General features: G+C 35.1%; 1 protein-coding gene across 4 annotated transcripts in view; it reads right to left on the bottom strand.

The window, feature by feature from the left end:
* Positions 1 to 24,289, bottom strand: part of SCYL2 (SCY1 like pseudokinase 2) — a 64,432-nt gene that overhangs the window by 26,773 nt on the left and 13,370 nt on the right. For 2 of the 4 annotated variants that reach the window (XM_038558780.1, XM_038558781.1), the window contains exons 2-6: positions 23,456 to 23,657; positions 13,329 to 13,486; positions 9,384 to 9,528; positions 2,458 to 2,607; positions 155 to 376 (exon numbers count right to left, since the gene is read on the bottom strand). In XM_038558780.1, coding sequence (XP_038414708.1) covers positions 155 to 376; positions 2,458 to 2,607; positions 9,384 to 9,528; positions 13,329 to 13,486; positions 23,456 to 23,632 — 852 coding nt within the window. In that variant the 5' untranslated portion in view covers positions 23,633 to 23,657. Of the gene's footprint in view, positions 1 to 154; positions 377 to 2,457; positions 2,608 to 9,383; positions 9,529 to 13,328; positions 13,487 to 23,123; positions 23,231 to 23,455; positions 23,658 to 24,289 lie in introns of those variants that run through there. The other 2 variants (XM_038558782.1, XM_038558783.1) reach the window with 2 other exon arrangements.

Below are 24,289 nucleotides of genomic sequence, written 5' to 3'. Positions count from 1 at the left end.
TTTACAGAATTACTTTTGTTAAGTTGATTTTATGCAAACTTAAAATATAAGATATCATCTCATTTTAGAGAATTTTCTGAACACTTTTTTAAAACTCAAAGAAACACTTAAACATTTTTAATGCAAGCAAATATTTACATATAAGGCAAATTACCTGATCCAACTGCCTACTAAAACTCTTGTAAATATCTTGCTTGTTAACTTCAAATATAGGTTTTCCTTTATTAAATACAGCATACATGACAGTTCCTAGTGAGTACATATCACTGGCTGTTTCACAGCTCACTGAAAGTATGTATTCAGGAGCCAAATATTCAGGATTTGGAAGACACAATGATGGTAAATTTGGGTCCCATTCTTTACAAGGAAACTTAGGCTACAAAAAGACAGAAAAGGGATTATATAGACTACATATCTCAAATTAAAACAAAAAACCACTATCAAACAAACAGTAGCAACCTAGTTTTAAATTTGTACTCAGTCATGCAAGTAAAAATATCACCACAAAAAAAAAAAAAAAAATCACCACCACCTTCAATCCTGAAATTCTCAAATTCTCAAATCTGGAAAGGACACTAAACAGACTGAGAGATATGAATAAGAACTCTTGCAACCTGGGTGCCTGGGTGGCTCAGTCCATTGAGCGTCCAGCTCTTGATTTTGGCTCAGGATTTCAGGGTTGTGAGATCGAGCCCCACAATGGACTCCATCCTGACCCCAGGGCCTGCTTGGGATTCTCTCTCCTTTTACCCCTGCCCCTCTGATTGCTCCCCCCGCCTCAAAATAAATAAATATTTAAAAAAAAAAAGAACTCTTGTAACCATCAGATTATTGGGGGTCTCCTCCAGCAGACAAATTATCACTACAAGATGCAGTAAGAATATGAAAAGGTATAACCTATGTCCTACGATACACAGGCTTCAAGTTTTATGGACTCAGGTTATTATTTGGAACTTTATTCTTTCACTATCTAGCTGTGTGATTTAGTTAACAGGTTCAAAAGGTTGTTGTAAGATTAAATGAATGCATGGGAAGAAAATGGACCTACAGTGTCTGACCCACAGTACATACTCAACCAATACTAATTCTTTCTGCTTCCCTTAAAAGTGTTTACTTGCTAGAGATGCACAATGTTTGTTAGTGTATTTGACATCCTCAGGAAAAAAACCTACTTAACCTGATAGTTCTCAAATTTGTTTACTTCATGTGGAGGTTCCTCAAAGAGTTAAAAATAGATCTGCCCTACGACCCAGCAATTGCACTGCTGGGGATTTACCCCAAAGATACAGATGCAGTGAAAGACCAAGACACCTGCACCCTGATGTTTATAGCAGCAATGTCCACAATAGCCAAACTGTGGAAGGAGCCTCGGTGTCCATCGGAAGATGAATGGATAAAGAAGATGTGGTATATGTATACAATGGAATATTACTCAGCCATTAGAAATGACAAATACCCACTATTTGCTTCGAAGTGGATGGAACTGGAGGGTATTATGTTGAGTGAAATAAGTCGATCAGAGAAGGACAAACACTATATGGTTTCATTCATTTAGGGAATATAAAAAATAGTGAAAAGGAATAAAGGGGAAAGGAGAGAAAATGAGTGAAAATATCAGTGAGGGTGACGGATGACAAAACATGAGAGACACCTAATTCTGGGAAACGAACAAGGGGTAGTGGAAAGGGAGGTGGGAGGGGTGTTGGAGTGACTGGGTGATGGGCAATGAGGGGGGCACTTGTCGGGATGAGCACTGGGTGTTATGCTATATGTTGGCAAATTGAACTCCAATAAAAAAAATTTTTTAAGTTAAAAAAAATTTTTTTAATTTAAAAAAAATTTGTTTACCTCTAGCATCCTTTACTCAAGTAACACTACTGTGGAACTAATGAACTAAAGAATACTCTTAGGTAAGATGAACACTAGAAATTTTCTATAAAGCTATACATTTAAACCTACATTGTACCACATAGCCTGTTTCTACACATTTATCAGACATAAATTCTCTTTTTTTTTTTAATTTTTTATTGGTGTTCAATTTACTAACATACAGAATAACCCCCAGTGCCCGTCACCCATTCACTCCCACCCCCCGCCCTCCTCCCCTTCTACCACCCCTGGTTCGTTTCCCAAAGTTAGCAGTCTTTACGTTCTGTCTCCCTTTCTGATATTTCCCACACATTTCTTCTCCCTTCCCTTATATTCCCTTTCACTATTATTTATATTCCCCAAATGAATGAGAACATATAATGTTTTAGACATAAATTCTCTAGTCCATTCTGGATGTATCATAAATTTCCACAGCTTGAACAAAATCAGAAGACTGGGGCACGTGGCTGGCTCAGTCAGTAGAGCATGCAATCCTGGATCTCAGGAATGGGAGAGTTCAAGCCCCACGTTGGCTGTAGAGATCACTCAAAATCTTTTTTTAAAAAAAAATTAGAAAACCTTCATTACCTCTTGTTCAGAAGGATTGGTTGATGATACACAAAAATCAAAGCCCATTATTTTCCAGGCTCCACTTTTATTCAAAATTATATTTTCAGGTGTAATATTTCCATGGACCATTTTCACACTGCTATGCAAAAATGACAATCCTTCAGAAACCTGTAAATGGGGCAGGGTGGGGAGGAGAGATACTTTTACATTAAATAAAGACCCTCTCAATTACAATAATAAAATGTCTCTTAAAAATAGTAATTGCTGCTTCTCTCAATAAAAGATTTTTTTTATATGTCAGGGAACAATTTAATTTCATCATAAACGCAAAAGAGTAGATATTCTCAGTTGCCACAATGATCTAAGCATTAGTTGGAAGATCCCAGTTATAAAACCAGAGTACAAGGGGATCCCTGGGTGGCGCAGCGGTTTCGTGCCTGCCTTTGGCCCAGGGCCCGATCCTGGAGACCCGGGATCGAATCCCACGTCGGGCTCCCGGTGCATGGAGTCTGCTTCTCCCTCTGCCTGTGTCTCTGCCTCTCTCTCTCTCTCTGTGACTATCATAAATAAATAAAAATTAAAAAAAAAAAAGATTTCTCTCTCTCTCTCTCTCTCTCTCTGTGACTATCATAAATAAATAAAAAAAAAAAATTAAAAAAAAAAAAAAAAGGGATCCCTGGGTGGCGCAGCGGTTTGGCGCCTGCCTTTGGCCCAGGGCGCGATCCTGGAGACCCGGGATCGAATCCCACGTCGGGCTCCCGGTGCATGGAGCCTGCTTCTCCCTCTGCCTATGTCTCTGCCTCTCTCTCTCTCTCTCTCTCTGTGACTATCATAAATTAAAAAAAAAAAAAAAAACCAGAGTACAACTCTTTATTAAAGTTCCTTTCTATATGAACATAAGTAAAATCAAAGATAATTTAAAATCACTTCTCAATACAAACTTACTCAGTTTCTGTATTTGAAATGTGAAGGAATCTTCAGTTCTCATTACAGATAGTAAATATCAAGGGACTCTTTGTCATTTTGATTCTAATTCTTGATACTTTTCTGTATTTATACTTCATATTGAAATTCAGTTTTTATGAATTGTGCTCAGTTTTCATGTTAATTGATGGTCACATATTCTCAAATTGGTTTAGTATTTGGTCTTTTTAATATTTGTACCTGAGACTACTATGGAATTTGTTAACCAAAAATGAAGGCTGGATTTCTGTTTCCAGGGGTAGATTTTGGCAAACTAACACTTCCCGACTTGCAGGACACCAGTCTCCCAGGTTTCCCCTCAACTCCACTGGTCACTGCTGGTTCCTCCTCAGTCCCCTAAACTCGTGGACTCTGTTTGGACATCTGAAGTGTTCATCTACTCTTTCTCAGTGTTCCCACAACATTCAATACCATCCAGATGTCGACTGTTCCTACATTATCTCCAGGCTGGGCCTCTATTCTCAAGTCCGGACTTGATTATCTGACTGCCTTCTTGACTTCTCTCCCCTTGAATGTTTTATAAGCATCTCATTTTTCAAAGAATCTAAAACTGAGCCTCCCCTTCAATTCAGTTCTCTCTTCCTGTTGTCTTTTCCCCACATCAGTCGTTGGTCACTGATTCACTTTTCCATTTTTCAAAAACCTCTGAGTTATCCTGCACTACTCTATTTTTTTTATATAACAAAGGCATCCGCAAATTCCAATACCTTCACCACACCACCAAAATATATTTAGAATTTGATCCACTTTCCCTACCCTCGACCATCACATCTCTGGCCTGTATTACTATAGTAGCCACCTACTTCACCTCTTTGTTCCTGCTCATACTCCTCAACATAATTTAATTCTCAATAAGCAGCTACCAGATCATGTCACCTTTCTGCTCAAAGCCTTTCAAAGGCCTTTCCTTTCTTTCAGAGTAAAATTCAAAGTATTTCTCTGGCTTTCAGGGCCTAAGAGGACTTAGCCACTCATTAACTCTCTGATTTTGTCTCCTACTACTAATCCTATTAACTACTCTCTACCACTCCAGGTATTTCACTATTCCTTGAACATGTCATACATGATTCTGTCTCAGGGAATTTGCACTTGCTCTTCCTTCCTGCCTAAATCATTCTTTCCCTAGGTATCTAGATGGCTCACTTCTTTGATTTTTTTCAGATCTTTACTCAAATGTCCCCTTTTCATTTATAAAGTTCCTGATTACTCCCATTCAAAAGTGCAACATTTTCCTCCCCCTCCAAACTATCCTCTCTTCTCCCTTCCCTTATTCTCTCCACATGCACTTATGATAATCTAATATACTGAATATTTATTTATTTTATTGTCTTTCTTCCCCCATGAGAACATAAGTTCTAAAAGGCAGGAATCTGTGTCCATTTTTTTCCCTGGTATACGTTTAGCACCCAGAACTGTGCTAGACATATAGCTATCCAATAAATATTTGCTTAATGAATGGATATGAGAAAGAATTCTCTAAAAAAAAAAAAAATAAAACCTTACAATTTCAATACAAAGGTAAGTCAATAATAGTTGACTCAAATACTCAAAAAAGAGTATTATTTTAGAAAGTAGCTGGATTCCTTTTCCCACTTCATTACTTACTAGTCTCGCAACTTTGAGCAAGTCACTAAACCTACGTAGGTCCCACTGGTAAATTACTTCAAATGATGGTATATTAACATCTCAATAAATGCAGGAAATCATATTAGATTCCACACCATTCCCAATTCCCATCCCCATAGTCAGTCAACAGGGCCTATTTTAACTCTGCATAATTTCACCCTATCCCTCTAGTACTTTATGTGATTTTTGAGCAAGACTTTTTAACTATCAACTATTTTTACATGCAGGCACTATGCTAAGTACTTATATAAATTTACATGTTTGATTCTGAAAATAACCCTACATAGTAGTATATCCCCTATGCCCAAGTTCCACTCTTCTAGAATGGCACTTCTAAAATGCCTATCAGACCAGATCATTTACACTGCTTAAAACCCTTTGGTTCAGGGCCTGATCCCCACAGGAAGCCTGCTTCTCCCTCTGCCAAGGTCTTTGCCTTTCTCTGTGTCTCTCAAGAATAAATAAAATCTTTAAAAAAGAAAAAAATCCTTTGGTATTCCCCATCACCAACAAGGTCTTTTTCTATCTTTTCAGTTTCATTTTTCACCACTCTCTAAGATGTAATGTGCTACAACTAACTGCCTGAATATTTATCCTCAGTAACTAGTATAATAACCAATTAGGACTTAATATCTCTCTAATGAATGTTCTCCAGTTCTAACACATTGGAACCCATGAAATTCATATAAGAATTGCATTTTTAAAACTGCTTATTTCCCCAAATATAATTTATAAAATACACAAAGTTTTCCAAGTCTAGAAAAGTCAAATGATTTTTGACAAAGGTACCATGGCCATTCAATGGGTAAAGGATGGAAGTTTCAACAAAGGCTACTGGGAAAATTTGATATCCATAGGCAAAACAATTAGGTTGGGCCCTTACCTTAAACCATATGTAAAAATCAACTTAAAGTAAATCAAAAGCCTAAACATAATACTAAAACCATAAAATTCTTAGGAGAAAACAGAGGAAAAGCTTCATGATACTGGATTTGGCAACCACTTATTTGATATGACATCAAATGCACAGGCAATGAAAGAAAAAATAAATTGGATATACCAAAATAAAAACTTTTATGCATCAAAGGACAAAATCAACAGAGTGAAAATGCAACCCAGAGAATGGTAGAAAATATTTGCCAATCGCATATCTGATTATATACTGAGGTTAATATCTGGAGTAAATAATAAATGCCTACAACTCAACAACAACAAATTAACCTGATTAAAAAACAGGCTAAGGACGTACATAGACACTTCCCCAAAGAAGATATCCAAATGGACAATAAGTTCATGAAAAGATGCTTAAATTCACTAACTCCTAAGAAAATGCAAATCAAAACCACAACGATCTACCATCTTGTTCCCACTAGGATGGCTACTATCAAAAACTACAAAGTAACACACGTCAATGCAGACATGGAGAAATTAGAACCCTGTGCTACCCTACTGATAGAAATATAAAATGGGATAGCCATGATGGGAAACAGTATGCTAGTTCCTCAAAAAATAAAAAATAAAATTACTATATGGTCCAGCAATTTCACTTCTGGGTCTATCCCCCCAAAAAAAGGAAAACAAGACCTTGAAGAGAAACTTCTACACCCACGTTCATAGTAGTACTACTCACAATAGCCAAGATTTGGAAGCAATCCAAGTGTCCATAGACAAATTAATAAACATAATGTGGTAAATACATACAATGCATTATTCAGTCTTAAAAAGGGAGGAAATTCTGACACATGCTACAACATAGATAAACCTCAAGAACATACTAAGTGGAATAAACCACAAAAGGAAAAGTAATAAAAAGTAATATATGATACCACTTATACGAGGCACCTAAAGTAAAGTAGTCAAATCATAGAGAATTAAAGTAAAATGGTTGCAGGGGCTGGGAAGTTGTGGGGATGAGTATTAAGAGTTATTGTTTAATAGATACGACTTCAGTTTTGCAAAGTGAAAGAGTTCTGGAAATGGATGGTGGTATGGTTGCACAACAATATAAATGCACTGAATGTCCCTGACCTATACACTTAAAAATGGTAAGATGGTCAATTTTATGTCATGTGTATTTTACTACAATTAAAAATATACATACTGTTGAGAATAAGATAAGCCAGACACTAGAAAATATTTGTAAATATTGAAAATATTTGTAATGTATCTGATAAAAGACTTGTGCCCATAATTTACAAAGAAATCTCAAAACACAGTAATAAAAAAACAACCCATTCAAAAATGGGCATTCATTCAAAAAAATGGGCAAAATAGCTGAATAGATATTTCAACAAAAAAATATTCAGATGGCAAAGAAGTGTATGAAAAGGTGTTCCACATCATTATTTCATCAGGGAAATGAAAATTAAAACTCCAACAAAATACCACTGTGTACCAATTAGAATAGCTAAAATTTAAAAAACCAATCATACCAACTTTTGGCAAAAAAATGGGCAAAAGAGCTGAATGGATATTTCACCAAAAAAATATTCAAACAATGGTCAAAAGAGCTGAATAGATATTTCACCAAAAAAATATTCAGATGGCAAAGAAGTGTATGAAAAGATGTTCAACATCATTATTTCATCAGGGAAATGCAAATTAAAACTCCAACAAAATACCATTGTGTACCAATTAGGATAGCTAAAATTAAAAAGATTGATCATACCAACTTTTGGCAAACATATGGAAAAAATGGAACTCTCATACATTGCAACAGGAATGTAAAATGGTATTACCGCTTTAGAAGTCTGTAGTTTCCAAAGAACCAAAATACATGCATACCATTTGATCTAGACTTTCCACTCCAAGGTATTTAACCAAGAGAAATTAAAGCATATGCACATACAAAAACTTGTATATGAGTGTTCATGGCAGCTGCATTTGCAATAACCAAAAACTAGAAACACCCCAAATGAAATGATCATCAACAGATAATGGATAAACAAACTATGGTGTGTATATATTTATACACACACACACACACACACACACACACTGGGCTACTACTCAGCAATAAATAAGAAGTGCTGATACACATAATACAGATGAATCTCAAAGAATTAAGTGAAAGAAGCCAGACAGGAAAAAACAGTATATATTGTATGATTCTAGTTATAAAATTGTAGAAAATACAAACTGATTCATGGGAACAGAAAGCAGGTCAGTGGTTTCCTGGGACAAGAGATAGATAGTAAGAAGTAGGAGGGAGGGATTATAGTGGGTAAGAAAACTCTTGGGCGTCATAAATATATGCATAATTCTGATTGTAGTGATGGTTTCACTAGTATATATATGTCAAATTTATAAAACAATATAGTATTTTGAATGTGTGAAGTTTATCATATGCCAATTAATATCAATAAAGCGGTTTTTAAAAAATAACAAATAAAATGATCTCTGTCCCCAAAGAACTAAGAATCTCCTGTATAAATATATGCTACAAAAAAAATATATATATACACTACAGAGTGGAAGATATTTTGGTAGACAGGGAAAGAAAAATCAGAAAAAGTGAACATATGGGATCCCTGGGTGGCGCAGCGGTTTGGCGCCTGCCTTTGGCCCAGGGAGCGATCCTGGAGACCCAGGATCGAATCCCACGTCGGGCTCTCGGTGCATGGAGCCTGCTTCTCCCTCTGCCTGTGTCTCTGCCTCTCCCTCTTTCTCTCTCTGTGACTATCATAAATAAATTTAAAAAAAATTAAAAAAAAAAAAAAAAAAGAAAAAGTGAACATATAAGAAAAGTGTAACTATCTCGATACTGATTACATAATTTCCTTAAAGATTTAATTTTTATTTTTTAAGTATGTTAGTACTTCAACTTAATATTTTGTTTATGAAATTACAGTCTCAAAGTTTAGCACTCAAAAAAATCAAAAGGGAACCAACCCATCAACAAATGAGTCAGTAAGTGCTCTTCTACAAAGGTTACCAATGTTATGTTTATAAACCTAAAATATAATTTTTTAAAAGATTTTATTTATTTATTCATGATAGTCACACAGAGAGAGAAAGAGAGGCAGAGACATAGGCAGAGGGAGAAGCAGGCTCCATATAGGGAGCCTGACGTGGGATTCGATCCCGTGTCTCCAGGATCGCGCCCTGGGCCAAAGGCAGGCACTAAACCGCTGCACCACCCAGGGATCCCCTAAAATATAATTTAAACCTAACAATATACTGTAAAAAAAATGGCAGAATACAGAAATAATTTTTAAATTACTCAAAGGACCCAAAGGTTTACATAAAGCAGTTGATATTGCTAATAAGTTTTAAGTAGCCAAAAACAATTTTGAAGGATAAAACTCTTTTCACATGATGAATAAAATACATACCTGAAGCAAACCATATTTAGTTTCTACATCATAAAGGTTATACTCCTTAATGTCTGGAGATACAGGAGAAGGTAGATTTTCCCAATTACCTAAAACATTGGCTAAACTGGCAAAAACTGGTTCTGTACAAAACGCCAAGCAATCTCTGTTTTAAAAAAAGAAAAAGTTATTTACCATCATTTTTTTAAACATTATCAAAGTCAAATATACACAAAATATTAGTGGTCAACAAGAAGGTAGAAATCTAGATTTATTTTCAGCATATGCTGAAATGACCCCTCTGAGCAAGAAAATTCAGAAAGAGGCCCAGAGCACAGCTCCAGATCCCCTCTCACTACTTCAATCAGAGCAGCTTTGCGCCTTTTACCTACTTCATATATAACAAAATGGTGTCACAATGTTTAAAATTTTAAATTATTGCTTTTGATGTATAAGAATATTTAGAAATTTGGAAAATGTTAGAAATTAACATTCAACAGGCTTTATGGAGTAATCATAAAGAGCTCAGGCTTTGACAACAAATACCCAACTTCAAGTCTCAGCATCCCTATTCGGACTAGGTGACTTGGACACCTCAGATGGAGCCTCACTTTGTCCATTTGTAAAATGGTGATAACAAACCACCTTAGTGGACTACTGTGAAGATCAAAGGAGATAATGAATGTAAAGTACATAGCAGAGTGACTAGCATGTAAACTTAATAAATCTCTACCGCTATTATAATTACCAAGTGTTTGAGACTCAAGTCCTAACATTTTATGCCTTGGGCTTAGGCTCTGGCAATGAAGAACTATAAGGTAGTGCGGTAAAAAAGCTCAATCAAGCCTCTGCACGTGGACTGTGTTTAACAGCAAGCACACCTTTTGCAGTTTCATCTGCCCACTATACCTGTGTGACTTTTCTTGCACTTTGAACCCATTTTTCAAATGAAAGCATATGCAGAAGTTCATACATGGGAGATTAAGAGAGAGCTGCTTGGGGCTGAGGGAGAAAGCAACACCTGATCAGTCATCAACAAAGATGCTACCTTATTCTTTACTCTCTCACCAAGCTCATAAACACAGTGGATACCAGGCTTTCATTTGCTGGAGGAAAACCGATCAAATACTCTGAAGTCTTTTCTACGGTTTTCTAGAATTCCCAGAACTCATGTATTTGAGTGACTCTTATTTTTTTCCTCCATGTCTTGACCACAACATCATCCTTGGCCACATCAACATCCATATGATTGTTCTTCCAGCTGGAAGCCCTCTAATCTTTCATGAATATTCACTCCCATCACCATTACAAACAGTCACATACCAAAAGGGCCATATCCTCTTCTCAATAACTGCTTCCCCAACCACAGCTACTTACTAGCCATCATCTCCTACCCCTTTACTACCTCCACTAAATCAAGCCCACCAGCACCTTTATTCACCAAATTCAAAGTATTCAATACTGACCATATATATTTGATTACTTTCTTTCTCCGAACTATCACAATAAACTATCACCCAAATTACCCTTTACTCAGCAAATCCTTATTAACCTATAATAACCACCAGAAGTTTCTTTCACTCTCTTATATCATAAGCAGAAGGAAAAAATAGAAAGCTCAAGTCTTTTTAAATTCAGTGTAAAGTCACATAGTGTACTTTAATCTTGTTTTTTTTCAACATTCAAGAACATTCCTTTATAGCCCTCTTCTTGGTTCCTCATTCCATGGTCCCCTTTAATGACTACTCATCTATTATCCACTTTTTACTTTAAAAAAGCATAAAATTCATCTAACATGAATGACTTAATTTCCCTAAACTTCACTTCAGTGTATTAGTGATTAAACTATCTTCCTAAAATTTCCTTTGAGTTCCTCCTGTCAGACTGTATTCATATAATGAAGTTCTCCCTGCTAGGCTCCTTGATATCTATTTTCTAGCTTCCAAACCACCATTCTACAACTGATGTATTTGAAGATCAATAAAAATCTCTGATTAGTCAAATGTAATGAAGTCTTTCTTCTCAGTCCTTATTTTCATTTACTCAGTGCCATGAGTGTTAGTGGGTCCTTTCTCCCCTCCCCTCCTTTAGCTTCCATAACATGCTGCCTGTTTTTCTCCTGCCATGTAACAATCATCATTCATCAGTCATTCCTTTTCCTGGCTCTTCTTTCCCCTCTTCATTCCAAGTTCTGTCTTCAGTACTCTACTCTTTTGACTCATGCTCTTGAAAAATTCTTTTTTTCATGGTTTTAATTACTACCTACCTCCATGTTACTCTCACTGTACATCACCCAACTCGGGGCTTTCACCTGGATGACTTTATTATAGAACATTTCTTTTGGATAATTCCAGTGTTATCTCTACATTATTAATTCATTAAAAACTGGAAGTCATGTTTTTCCTTCCCTAAAGTTGTCCTATTTCTATCAACTTTACAGCTTTACAACAATGAAAATGCCTTAAAGTAATCCTTGAATTATCTTTTGTAATAATTGCCAACAAATCCCTAGTTCTATAATATTTAAATCACTATAAAAGAAGCTGCAGGGATAGCTTCTCCCCTCAAGTGATGTGTAATGATGAAATATAAAACACCTTGATACAAGTTAAAGTAATAAAGATGGGTAGGATTCTGATAGGTGAGATGGTAGATGCTGATAGAAAACACTCCAGAGAAAACGGTACAGTTCGGAAAGCTCAGGCCAAGTATAGCAAACAAAACTTACCCACTTCAGCATAAAGAGTTCACAATAGTGAATTTACATAAGAGCCAACAACTATACTCTTCTTTTGGGTTTGTTCATGAAAAAGAAGAGCAATAAAAATATTATCATCATAAGAGATATATGGGCATATTTCTGGGTAGGCACACCATGAAACAGTGGAAAAAAACAAACCAGGGGCTTAGGAATCAAGGTATCTATGTGGCTGAAGTAATGTCTCTGATTCTCAGTTCTTCCATATAATTGTGAGAACTGAATGAGTTAAATAGATGCAAAGCATTTAGCACAGTTTTTACGGTAAATACTAAGCTTTTTTCTTTTAAGTTGAAAGAAAGTATCTTGTGCTCTTGAGGGAGAGAGATAAGCAACAGTGGGTTCCTGAAGATTCCAAAGTAAGAACTATCCAGAAATTCAATACATAAAAAGATAAAAGCAAAAATGTCCTGGCCAAAGAGATATTAGAAGACTGGAACCCTGCCAGCTCTTTTCTTCTATCTGTCCTTTCTTCCCCTATCCTTTAAATTCTAGGGTCCATAAAACACAACTGGCAAACCATTTCATTAAAATCTTCTTAATTGAACTGAGGAATACAGTCTGCTAGGTAGGAAGAAAAAAGGAAGGAAATTAGGGGTTATGTGTAATGTGGAAAAGTTTGTATAGCTAGGGTACCTAATGGACTATTAGAAGCACCACAGCTTGAGGATCCAGTTAAGATTACACAACATAAATTTCATATTCTTGTTATTTTCAGCAACAGCTCTTAAGCTCAGCCATGAGAAAAATAAATGGCAGAGTGAATGAGAGCTATGGACTGACATGCTGAGCATATCAGAAGGTTAAATATTTAGAAGAGTACCTGAAACACACATAAAAACAGCCTACAAATATGTAATCAATGCAAAGGCAAAATATTCTACCAAATTAAAAGGAGAGCTACTTTCAGACAGAGGCTACATGCTATATTTCTTCTACATCCTCCACTTTGACTATTGTAGGGCTGAGCACAAAGTAAGCAAATACAGACTGATGGCAAATGTGAAGAAAGTTTTTACTATTTCAAAAAGAGGCAAATATACAGAATACATAAATAAATTTTACAGAAATAAAAAATCCATAAGAACTCAACACTCAGTTTATAAGAATTTTTCACTGAGAGCATGCTCTCCAGACAGAATTTAAATATAAAATTATTAACTATTTGTTCAACAAGTCTTTTATAAAAAGCCTTTATAGAAATTTACCTGGATTCTTCTAAAGGATGCTGGACAGTAAGAAGTCGAGGGTGTCGTAGTCGAGTTAACTGTTGGACTCCTCGTTTTAGAGAATCGATGATTTGATCTTTTTCAAACTTCTGATATTTGTCAATCAGCTTTTTATCAAAGACAAAAACAGCTACTTCCTAATTAAAGAATTGCATATTTATTTTTAAGCAAGAACATACAAAAGTAATAAAACTTTTACTCAAGTGTCACAATGGTCTACAAATCAAAGTAACTAAAATCTAATATAGAAATTACAGCACTATTGTAACACTTTTCTGATATCAAAAAGCTGGGTTTCTTCATGATTAATAAATCTAAATACTTTTTAAAGTATGAGACCAAGCCCTTATCTAAGGAGAACACAGGAGAATCTCCATCTTTGAACTCTAATACACACAAAGTATATTGTGTTGTACTCTATGTAAGTAATCTCTTATTTAACCAGAATTCTCATACAAGTTAAAATGTTTAAAAATTCAAAATGCTATTCATAATGATAAACCTGGTTACTTATAACCCTACAAAATCTTGAATCGCTTTTTGAAAGAAAAGTTGTATATTTCAGGAGTGCGTGTTTATACAAAAACCCATTTTGTAAGCATCTTTTATATACAAATAGCCTATACTCACTCTCTCCTTCTACTCTATTCCTAATGTACTATGCACAGTAACTGGGAATGAATGTACCAGTACAGGAAGTTACTCTCTCCTTGCCTCTCTCCAAGAGCATTCATAGTATATTTATACTACTAAAAGCACATGTCCTTCTTAACTATCTTCTTCCTTTCACTTCATCTGTTACCCAAGGAAAAATAGCTCCCATCCAGTAACCAATCTTAACAAATCAATCAAAAAATAGCTGTACTGATAGCTGATGTATTACCACACAGTGCAACACAGCAGTGATGCTAGATCTCCATCATAAATGGAAAGAAAGGGGATCCCTGGGTGGCTCGGCGGTTTAGCGCCTGCCTTTGGCCCAGGGCGCGATCCTGGAGTCCCAGGATCGAATCCCGCGTCGGGCTCCCAGCATGGAGCCTGCTTCTCCCTCCTCCTGTGTCTCTGCCTCTCTCTCTCTCTCTCTCTCTCTCTGTCTATCATAAATAAATAAATAAATCTTTAAAAAAATAAATAAAAAATAAGTAAATGGAAAGAAAAATGATAAAGCTGGAAGCAAAATTAGGAAAGAATCAATGCTAACCTTCCAAAATACCTTGAAAAATTTTGAATGACTTTCAGAATTTCTATAAAAGTCTCTTTCAAAAGCCTCTAGTTAAACCTACTACTACTCAACCATCAATACCCAAGACAGTATCTTTCCATTTTATTTATTATTTCTGCTACATTAGGATTATGTTTTTTCACAAAGCAACCTCATTACCTAATAGAGATTCACTGCAGAATGTCAAGCCAATAAATATCTCAAACACAACTTGTTTTAAGTTGGAGGCTCCTTATATGTATATAAATAAGTTAAGGATTTTGGAGGATTAAGTCTCCAAAATAACAAAGGGACTATTTAGTAACTCAACTCGAAAATTTTATTTCCAAAGCATTTGTGTACTTTTAAGGAATTACTTAATTTCTCCAGCAATCCTACAAAACAAATTATTATCCTCATTTAAGAGATGAGGACACAGTGGAGAAGATAATGTATTATCTAAAATCTCACAACTGGTGAGATCAAGTTCAAATTCAGTCATTTTACATCTGAAGACCACATTCTTACCCAATATACCATTCTGTCTACAGAGAAATAATACAGGGACAATAAATACAGAGCAACCCCCTCCCTAAAATATATGTTTTCAGGAAAATAATCATTTGAGACATTTAAATAGCATTCATGGATAAATACATAATCTTAGCTCCTTTTTTTTTCATAATTTTAGCTCTTTTGATAATTCATGAGACACAGGTCTATCAGAGCTAAGTGTTATGTCATAGTAATTTGAACTAAAAACAAATGACCTAGAAGTTCAAGTTCCCATATGCACAATCTTATTTTAGTAAGTGTTCTGCTGTAACACATTTTATAAATGCATCTAAATTAAATGTGTTTTTTTTTAAAGATTTTATTTATTTATTCATGAGAGACACACACAGAGAGAGAAACAGAGACATAGGCAGAGGGAGAAGCAGGGAGCCCGATGTGGGACTCGATCCCCAGGACTCCAGCATTACGCCCTGAGCCAGAAGGCAGACACTTAACCGCTGAGCCACCCAGGCGTCCCAGGCGTCCCAAATGTGTTTATTTTTTCAAGATGTTTTAAGACCTTAATATATATATATATATATATATATATATATATATATATATATATATCGCATGAAATAGCCCTTAAGCTCTTGCAATTTCACCGCTTAAGGAAAAACATAGTTCATAAAGAAAAAACATAAAATTCTGAGATATTCATTTATTTAAAGTCACAAAAGATTTCTACATAGATCAGAATAGGTTATCAACTATCTTAAAAAGATTTTCTCTTTGTTCCAGCTTAATTAAAATTAACCAATTTCAACAAAGGTATGACTGACTAATGCCAAGGTATGACCGACCCCAGGACCCCCTAGACCTCACACAGACTTCTTAAAACTCTTAGCCTGCACTGCAAAACTTTTCTTCAGAACAGACTATCATCTAACTTTTCATTTGTTTTCCTTCTACAAATTCACTACCCACTCTGTTAACACACATCACTTGTGTAAAAGTCCTGTCACCTTATGTGTATTACAAGCTTCTTAAAAAAAGAAAGCACACCTCCCCTTCTTAAAAAAGAAGAAAGAAACTATGCCTTAAGTGTCTCTGTGTCCACTACAGGATCTACACCTAGAAGACACTCAGACGTTTACTGCCTAGTGGTGGTAAATAAAGACAAGTAGTTACTGGAAGCTTTCCATTATCATACTGAATTAAAACCTTTTTTGACTCCTTATTATGAAAATGTTCAAATATACAAAAAAGGTGAAGTACTGCAAATACCCAAAATCTTCCACTTAAGAGTCAACTGTTAACTCTAATTAAATTTGGAATCTCCTTTTTATAAAAAAATTACTAAAACAAAATATAAGAATATTTGGCACTTTTTTTTATTCACTTCATAGCCTTTAAAACACATTGGCAAAAAAAGTTACTAAAAAATATTTTTTCTCAATAGCCTATCTTTAAATAAAAATGCTATAAAATATCTATTCTAAAAACTAATACTTGTCAAAATGAAGACTACCTTTTTTTTGTAATATTTTATTTACTTTTTTGAGAGAGAGAGCAAAAGAGAGCACAAGCAGGGTGGACACATATAGGGAGAAGGAGAAGCAAACTCCTCACTGAGCACGGAGGCTGAGCTGAAGGCAGACGCCTAACCAACTGAGCCACCACCCAGGTGTCCCTGGAGACTGCCTTTTGATACAAGTCTAATTTATAACTTTTTAAAGCTACTTTGCTTTCTACAACGTTGAACTCTTGCTGAAAACAGGGCAGTTTAAGTAATAAAATCTAAATTTAAAATAAATAAATAAATAAATAAATAAATAAATAAATAAATAAATAAAACAAACAAACCTAAATAAATATATGCCAATGTGTCTAGGATGCCCTAATAGTAATCATGACCTCCACTAACCTATCCCTCAAAGCCACGAGAGATGGTTTCTGAGACATAGATACTTCCTGTGATCTCTATTTAAAGACCTTTCATGACTGGTCAGTGGTGACTGCCAACCATCATACTCCTCATTTTTCATGTGATTTACGGGCAAAGTTCCTTTCTTAAAGTAATAAAACAAAATCTAAATTTTCATTGAGATTAAGTTAAAAGAACTTGATATTTGAGAAGACTAAGACTAAGACTAATTTTAAGATATATCTCTTAAAATTATTGAAGATAGTCGATGATCATTATTGACCTAACCAATTTGACTAACACATTCAGCTTTGCACAGTGATTTCTTTTTCATTTAAAACTTTTAATTTTATAATTATACTTTAATTTTTCATAATAATTTAATTATGCCTTTGCCTACATACTACCAGCAAGCTTCATCCACGAATACTGGCATCTGGACAACACAATGTAGATTTTGCAGTAAGGAAGGGAAAACGGGTCGGAACCAAGAAGGCTTCAAAACCCCCACAGTCCCCAACCCCGTGCGACTTCCCTGACTCTGGCCACCTCTCCGAGTCATGAAACCTCTCCCAGGAGCGCTCCCCATTAAAGCACTCTCCAACCTAAACAAAAAAAAAAAAAAAAGGGAAGGGAAAACGTCCAAGATGACATCCAGTAGAATGGCTAAAATAATGATTACCAGCTAAATATTTATTATATAATTTTTAAAACCAATCTATCTTCATTATCCTCATAAGAATAGTCATTTAACTGGGGGTGTTTTAAGGCTAATGCAGTAGTCAGGCAAAAGAAACAGGCCAGCAAACATGACTTTTAAGACAAAATAAGACTAAACTTGCCTGTTTAAAAAAAAAAGTCTATTCTAAAACTGGATTAAAAAATAATCATTAATATGGGACACTAACTAGAAGACCACAAATAAATGTTAAGTTAAATTCATTTTTTTTATTTTTTATTTTTTATTTATGATAGTCACACAGAGAGAGAGAGAGAGAGGCAGAGACACAGGCAGAGGGAGAAGCAGGCTCCATGCACCGGGAGCCCGACGTGGGATTCGATCCCGGATCTCCAGGATCGCGCCCTGGGCCAAAGGCAGGCGCCAAACCGCTGCGCCACCCAGGGATCCCAAGTTATTCATTTTGAAAAGTAGTTAGCTGGCAACAGAATCTTGTGTCAAGATAAACAGAAATACTTATATATAATAATAAATGTTTAAGTAATAAATACACCCACACATACACTCTTTTTTAAAAACATCTTCCCCCCAAATAAATCCCTTAACTTGATATAGTAGAGTTGAAAGAAATTTCAAAATGTAGAATTATTCTACTCGAAACACAGTAAAAGGTATACACGTGGGAAAGAAACTCTATTTATGTAGTGCTTTTATTACAAATTATTTAAACATATTAGCAGCCTTGGTAGTTACACCATTCTCATCAAACAGATATGGTGATGGTATTTCAATTTTTAAAGGACACACATATACAAAAGCAACCATTTCTCACTTATGACTGATACATATAGATAGATAGTTTGGCCAAAAATTTCCCTTTAAAAAAAAAAAAATTTCCCTTTAATGGTTTGTTTAAATAAAGTATAATTAAAAATTAGAAAGGGGGGCAGGGCAGCCCAGGTGGCTCAGCGGTTTAGTGCCGCCTTCAGCCCAGGGCGTGATCCTGGAGACCCGTGATCGAGTCCCATGTCGGGCTCCCTGCATGGAGTCTGCTTCTCCCTCTGCCTGTGTCTGTGCCTCTCTATCTCTGTATCTCTCATGAATAAATCAATAAGATCTTTAAAAAAAAATTAGAAAAGGTAATTAAATCCAATTAAGGGCACTTATCTCAGAAATCTCTCTAAAATAAATATTATTTACAATGGAAATAAGAATATGTTTGAAAAGAACACTTATGGTTAGGTACCATTTTAATCCTAAACATGCTACTCTGTAGAAAGACTAACTCAGTTATAAAGCTGTAACAGAAACATAACATTATAAATTCTATGCCCAGCAATTAATTACCTACCAGACAATATAAAAGTTTAGGAGGTAGAGGAGTAACGAATATTTCAATGAATTTTCAAAAATAAATAGACCCTGAGATCATGCCATCTGCAACAAGGATGGACCTAGAGGGTATTATGGCAAGTGAAGTAAGTCAGACAGAGAAAGACAAATACATATGATTTCACTTCTATGTGGAATCTAAAAAACAAAACAAATGAATAAACAAATAAAAAGCAGAAACAGACCCATAAATACGGAGAACAATCTGATGGTTGCCAAATGGAGGGATGGGCAAAATGGGTGAAAGGGAGTGGAGGTATGGTCCTCCAGGTACAGAATGAATAAATCACAGGGATAAAAGGTACAGCATAGGGAATATAGCCAATAGTATAACAGCACTGTGTGGTGACAAAAGGTTAACAACACTTGTGGTGAGCACGGCATAATGTATAGACTTGTCAAACCACTATATAGCACACCTGAAACTAATCTAACACTGTGTGTCAACTACACTGAAAAATAAAAAATAAGTATAAGACTCTGCTCAGAATGCCTAAAAAGACTAACTATAAAAAGGGTTGGCAGGAATGTGAAGAAACTAACTGCTGATGGAAGTATACATTGAAACAACTACTCTAGAAAGACTAGCACTGAACAAATACAAACACTATCACCTGGTAATTCCATGTCTAAATAATGTGTTATATGTCCCAATGGCATATACTAGAATGTTCATAACAATATCCTATATTTTAATAAAAAGAAAACCTGCTATGTTCAGCAACATACATGCATCCCATGAAAATACATTTAAGGAAAAGGAGCCAAACAGGAGTACACAGTATGATTCCACTTAAATAAAATTCAAAAGTAAACAAACATGCAACGCACACACACATACAACCCTAAAGTTCAAAAATAGGAAAAATTACTTAGAGTAATTTTTACTTAGAGTCAAAGGATCAGATAGCAGTGACCTCTGAAGAGAAGGTGTGGAGAGGTAATGACTATGAAAAGCCATGAATATTAGCAATGTTTCCTTGACCCAGATGTTGATCACAGGTGTGCTCACTGTAAACATTCATCAAGCTCTACACTGATAATTTGTGCACTACTCTGCAAAAGTTCTTAAAAGTGTGCTTATATTTTAAAAATATGCTAAATAGACACAATCTTTATTCCCTAAATGTCACCCTGAAGTGTCTTATGACGTTTCTGCTGAGATTCTAGAAAGAGTAATGGTTGGGAACCAAGAGCTGCTTCTAAATGAACACTCAAGAAGAAATCTAAATAAACATAAACCTAAATAGTAGCTTCAAATGCTAAGAGGCTATAATTAATGATCTATCCATTTCAATATGTTCACATGTGAAGTTTACCCAAATAATAACTTTTAAAAATCTTAAGTTTGTATACCTAACTGGCCTAAATACCTTATTTAACTGCAAAAAAACCAACTTTAAACTTAGGACTCTTAGGAATTCTCAATTGCACTTTCATAAATTACTTACCCGGAGATGTCTCTTCAAAGAATGTCTTTCAAAAACAGAAACAACAGAAATTGGGTTTTGGAAGCATAAAGCCAGGATAATAATAACACAGATGCCTAATGAGGTACAATGATGTTACCAGGCACAAAAGTAAATTTTTATTTGCCAAATCATCATGTACTACTGTACTACTATACTACTGTGAACTTGAAATAACCCTAGCAAAAAGTACACAGAAAGAATCTCCCAGCCTAAGTCCCTAACATGATGTTACCTCAAAGTCAAATTTAAGATCATATAATCTGCTATAAACACAAACACAATCAAGTACACTGTATGCTAGATCAAGGAAAGCTGAGAGGGTTAAGAAAAATACCCTCAGTCTCACAGTCTCAGTGTCTCTTTATGCATGGGGGGAGGCGGGGGTTAGGACCAAGAAGAATGTCTTTTTCCAATATTTTTCTCCCAGTTTCTCTAAGATCAGTGTTGTGGTACAGAACATTGGTGATGATCAAAAGTTCTTTACATGCAGGGTGCCTGGGTGGCTCAGTCAATTAAGCATCTGCCTTCAGCTCAAGTCATAATCTCTGGGTCCTGGGATGGAGAGCCATGTTGGGCTTCCTGCTCAGTGGGGTGCCTGCTTCTCCCTCTCCTCCTCACTTGTGCTCTTTCTCACTATCTCTGTCACTATATCTCTGTCTCTCTCTCTCTCAAATAAACAAATAAAATCTTAAAAAAAAAATTTTTTTAAAGTTCTCTATGTGCATTGTCCAGTATGGTAATACACTAGCCACACATAGCTAAGGAGCCTTGAAAATGTTTCTAGTGCTCCTAAGGAACTAAATTTAATTTTTCCTAATTGAAATAGGTATATGTAGCCTGTGGTTACCATATTGGGTAGCACAGCTCTAGATTATCTATCTTCTATGATTCCCTTTTACTAAAAAATGAGATAACTGAAAATGAATTAAAACTACAATTAAGGGAGAAATTAAAATGAGGCTTCAATGCCAATGTAGTTAAAGACTTAGCTACTTCTTAAGGAATTAGCTAGTATAGTTCAAATAGAATACTCAGTTCAGATACCTTAGGTTTAAAAGAGGCAAAGAGAGAAGATTCAAAATTGTATCCACATAAAGCACAGATATATTTCAAAACTATCTTTTTCCACAAAGCAATAAATTTGGGGGGTAAAATAAAGCAGTTTCCTAAGAGAATCTAATTCTGGCAGTTAGCAGTTGAGAACTGATGTATTATTATGCAATATCCAATCAATTACCTATTATTTGTGCCTGGTTTTCATGTTCTATGAACTGCAACAGAAGTTTCAACGTTATCAGAGAATTTCTGTATATGGACTTCTAATATAAACACAAACACTGAGAACTCTTTTGGCTGAGCACACAGACACTATTATGTTCCACCATTAATAAATAATGCAAAATTTAGTACATTTGGTGTTCTTTCATTTTCCTCTGATATAATTGATTATAAAAGCTAGTATTAGAGGTTGGTCATTTACATAACTTCATGGACTCATTAATAGCTTTTGAAGCATTCAATACTCAAGAAACCACTTATTTTTTGGGCGCTTGGTGAATTGAGAGAGAAAACAATGTTCAAAAATGACAAATACACCAGCATTTAAAATATAGATCAGCCCTGGACTAAAGACTTCCAACCAAATGGCAATAAAAACAAGATTTACAGGTCAGGTACAAACCACATGCCAGCCTTGATAGGCTATCACAAGACCAAGATTCCTACTTCATAAAAGGATAACCAAAACTGATTCAGTCTTTAATATACTTGTTGTTTGGGAAAAAAGCCAGCTTTGGAAAAGTCACAAATAATGCATATACATCCACAACTGTATAACTGGGACAGAGTCACTGGAAAATTATGTGTAATTAATCCCAAACGTCTTATGACCTATATGTTTCATTTGTACAAAAGTAGTTTTGGAAACAGTGATTTTTCTTTTTAAAGAACATTATTTCTACAGAGGTTTTAAACCTGGAGGTTTTCAATTCTTTAACAATTCCAACAGAAAACTGTTAGTAAAATATAACACTAACAATCCTCCACATTTCTAAGAACCATCTGTTGGTCTCTTAAGTCAAATTAAAAAAATAAAAATAAAAATATAACTCATTCAAATGACTACTAAAAGAACAGTTAGTTTTAAAATAACTTTCAAATAAATATATCATAAAACACATTACTAACTATTCCACAAACATACTACCTTCTGATTATAAAAAATATCGCGTTAAACACAAAAGAATGTTACAAAAGTCTGTAATAATAAACTAATAGCTAGCTTATTGACAAATTTGAAAAGGAACATGATTTTTATTCTAAAACAAACACTTCGCTAAAAAATCTAATATACTTCTTTGCTCAACAGATACATTAGATTTATTAAGTAAGCAAAATTAAAATAGAAGACGGGATGATATATTAAACAATGTATTTGTAACTAGATTAGGGCATGTTTTAAAGCATTTATTTTTGTATGACTTCACTGGATGGAAACGAGAAGTAAAGAACCCATTACTTTTGGCATTTCTTAACATAAAGATGCATATGCACATTATGGTACTTAGCATGTATGTTCTTGCCAAATGGACTCTGAATTAAAACTTACCTGTTTTGTCGATTTTTTTGTGCCATTGAAAATTTTCCAAGCTAGCCCATTGCCACCACTGGCAATATGTCGACCAACATCAAATTCTCTAACATAAAGATGCATATGCACATTATGGTACTTAGCATGTATGTTCTTGCCAAATGGACTCTGAATTAAAACTTACCTGTTTTGTCGATTTTTTTGTGCCATTGAAAATTTTCCAAGCTAGCCCATTGCCACCACTGGCAATATGTCGACCAACATCAAATTCTCTAACATAAAGATGCATATGCACATTATGGTACTTAGCATGTATGTTCTTGCCAAATGGACTCTGAATTAAAACTTACCTGTTTTGTCGATTTTTTTGTGCCATTGAAAATTTTCCAAGCTAGCCCATTGCCACCACTGGCAATATGTCGACCAACATCAAATTCTCTAGTGACAGGATTTCCCATTACAGCACTAGTGACATCAGCTGTTACTTTTGTAACGGTACTCTTTAACTTATTAAGCATGGACTCCATGGCTGCAATATTGAGTTATAGTTACCTAGAAACACAGGGGGACAGGGAAGCACTGATCATTTGTTTGTACTTGTTGAAGCACTTAACATTCATTATTTAGTCTGAAAAACTTAATATACCCCAAACAGTGAATGAAACAATTCTATAGAGACAAAAACTTCATGTTGATTTTGTATTCAAAGAACCCAATACACTTGAATGCAAATTTAAATCTAGGAACCAAATTGTTCCTTTCAACCTCAATTATTACAGACCAGGAAAAGACATATTCACACTTGACACGGACATGAATGTTGTGCAACTATGTAACATGGACCCTCAAGACTTTAAGTGGTGTACAGAGTCTAAATCTTTCCTCATGCTAAAAATAACATATAAAACCTAAAAGGGGACACCTGGGTGGCTCAGTTGGTTGAGCATCTGCCTTCAGCTCAGGTCATGGTCCAAGGTCCTAGGATCGAGGGCCACAGCAGGCTCCCTGCTCAGCAGGGAAGTCTGCTTCTCCCTCTCCCTCTCCCTCTGTGCATTCTCTCTCAAATAAATAAATAAATAAATAAATAAATAAATAAAATCTTAAAAATAGATAGATAGATAGATAAATAAATAAATAAATAAATAAATAAATAAATAAATAAATAAAACCTAAAAGGAACTAAT

Source organism: Canis lupus, chromosome 15 (assembly GCF_011100685.1).
Source record: "Canis lupus familiaris isolate Mischka breed German Shepherd chromosome 15, alternate assembly UU_Cfam_GSD_1.0, whole genome shotgun sequence".
NCBI classification, from domain to species: Eukaryota; Metazoa; Chordata; class Mammalia; order Carnivora; family Canidae; genus Canis; species Canis lupus.
Note: the sequence above shows the minus strand (reverse complement) of the source record. Positions and strands in the feature narration are given on the sequence as shown.